We start from the raw sequence: 2,594 nt of genomic DNA, 5'->3' as shown, positions 1-2,594 counted from the left end.
ATCTATCTATCTATCTATCTATCTATCTATCTATCTATCTATCTATCTATCCATCCATCCATCTATCTAATGCAGTGATTAAAAAAAAAGACAGAAAGAAAGACTTCAGGAAAAGATCAGAAAAAGATTATACTCTATACATACAAAAAATCAAGTTGTCAGCAATCTCATTATTTCTCAGTGCCTGGAGCGGTTAAAGACCACAGCTGATACAGTGGTGTAATGGGGATTCTAGAAGAGATTTTCAAGAGGTAGCCCTGCTTAAGGTAGACTCAACTCTGCTTCTACGACCCCATGAAAAGTGTGTAAGCACAAAGACAAGTACACGACAGACTCTGTAACACCTGAAGGATAAAACTTTCATGTCACTGACTTGAAAATGTAAGCCAACGTATGTCACAGCAACGACAAGCTGCTTACTAATCTATCGGGGCCAGGATGTAAATGACAGAGTGTGGAATATATTCTAAAGGAATGAGACCCAGAGAAATGGGTTTGTGCTATGAATAGGTTTTTACTTGACTTATTACAGACTGACCTTACTGAGCATGGTGGTGGGGTACACAATTGAGGCAGGGAGCTCTCTCTGAATTCAAGACTAGTCTGCTTTACTTAGCAAGTTCCAGTCCAGCCAGGACTATACAAAGATACCTTTTCTCAAAAAACTAATAAAGAATAAAATTAATAAAAAAGACTGAGTGTTTATAAAAACCCTCCAAGCGCTCTTTGAGTTTCAAATAATCTGTATACATATAAGCACAAAAGCCACAGTGCGTGAAGGGTAAAAGGTCTGAGAGAGAGGACTGCCCTGTGAACTCTGAGGACCCCACTGGCCCTTCTCCAGAGACAGCACTGTCGGTGTCTGTACCTCCACCCAGTCAAATATCCGCTCGTCGTCAGCTCTGTCCTCCATGATGAGTTTCTCCAGCCGCTGGGACAGCTCCTCAGCAGAGAGCTCTTTCTTTGAAAGTGCTTCAGAGGAGCAGGGACCTTCGGACTCTGTAAAGTCCAATTTCTGGAACCAAATATGAAACACTGATATTGTTCACTGTGGCGATTACACAAGAGGAAGGCAAGCCATGAGCTTGCTCTGTCTGACAGAAAGTGAGTACCAGATGCCACTCCAGATGGAGCTGAGAAAGACTGTCACTTCACCCACAATTCAATTCAATGAGTTTCCAACCTTTCAAAAAAAATTGTATTTAGAGGAGCAGACCGATGGCTCAGTGGTGTGCATGCTGCTCTCAGAGGATCCAAGCTTGATTCCCAGCACCCACTTAGGGTAGTTCACAACTGCCTGTAACTTCCAGCTCCTGAGAGATCTGTCACCTCTGGCCTGGCACCTCCACTCATAGACACATACAATTTAATTAAAAAAAAAACTGTGTAATACACACACACACACACACACACACACACACACACACACACACACACAACTAATTTTTAAAAATATGTGTGTATTTGTTTTTTCAAGACAGGTTTCTCTGTGTAACCATGGCTACCTTGGAATTCGCTCTGTAGACCAGGCTGGCCTCAAATTCACAGAGAGCCACTTGCCTCTGCTGGGATTAAAGACATGAGCCACCACCGCCTGGCTAAAAATTTTTTAAATTAAAAAGACCCACTTACTATTTGTGTGTATATGTGCACATGATTATGTGTATGAGCGGAAATGTGGAGGTCAGGGAATAACATTTTAAAAATTTATTCTATTGTTAATATTGTCTTTATGGGCAAGTGCACACTCAGGCGCAGTGATGTCAGAGGCCAGAAGAGGGTCTCTGACCTCGTAGAGCTGGAGTTGCAACACCTCCAGGACTACCACAGAGGGCCGGGTCAGGCATGACTCTCACTACCTCCCAGTGTGCTTTGACTTCAGCCCAAAGCACTGCTTCATGTCCATCAATCCATTCATTTTCTTGTGTTCAAGAATACATTTTCAGGCTGGAGAGATGGCTCAGGTTAATAGCACTGACTGCTCTTCCAGAGGTCCTGAGTTCAATTCCCACCAAAAACATGGTGGCTCACGACCATCTATAATGAGATCTGGTGCCCTCTTCTGGAGTGCAGGTGTACATGCAGACAGAGCACTGTATACATAATAAATAAATCTTAAAACAAAACACTTTCATCAACAGTCTCACTGTGTGCCCGGTTGACCTTGAGCCTGGAGATCAGCCTGTTTCTGCTCAGTGGGGGGTGTAAGACATGCCCCTTTGGTTTTCTACAACTGACAGATTATTCTGAGAAGTCTAGTATTATTGAATCTATTATTTAGTGCTGGAGTTCAAAGAAAGATCAAGGATCCTCAAGTTCTCTTTGTACAAACCTTATCAAGAAACTTAATTTCTGTTCTAGATATTTGTTCACTTCAAGGAGGTTAATGAAAGCACTTGCATAAAATTACTCAAACATTCTCCACCACTACTACCCGGCCCCACATATTTTAGGGATGTGCCACTGCGGTTTAAAAATTTTAAAACCATTTATTCATTTATTTATCTATTTATTTATTTATTCATCTATCTATCTATCTATGTACACATCTATCTATCTATCTATCTATCTATCTATCTATCTATCTATCTATC

General features: G+C 41.4%; 1 protein-coding gene across 15 annotated transcripts in view; it reads right to left on the bottom strand.

Annotated features, from left to right (window-relative positions):
* Positions 1 to 2,594, bottom strand: part of Eif4g3 (eukaryotic translation initiation factor 4 gamma 3) — a 219,345-nt gene that overhangs the window by 8,571 nt on the left and 208,180 nt on the right. For all 15 annotated transcript variants that reach the window (XM_055610875.1, XM_055610877.1, XM_055610876.1 and 12 more), the window contains one exon: positions 869 to 1,015. In XM_055610875.1, the coding sequence (XP_055466850.1) occupies positions 869 to 1,015 (147 nt within the window). The remainder of the gene's footprint in view (positions 1 to 868; positions 1,016 to 2,594) is intronic.

This window comes from Psammomys obesus, unplaced genomic scaffold (genome assembly GCF_907164565.1).
Source record: "Psammomys obesus unplaced genomic scaffold, mPsaObe1.curated_primary_1811, whole genome shotgun sequence".
NCBI classification, from domain to species: domain Eukaryota; kingdom Metazoa; phylum Chordata; class Mammalia; order Rodentia; family Muridae; genus Psammomys; species Psammomys obesus.
Note: the sequence above shows the minus strand (reverse complement) of the source record. Positions and strands in the feature narration are given on the sequence as shown.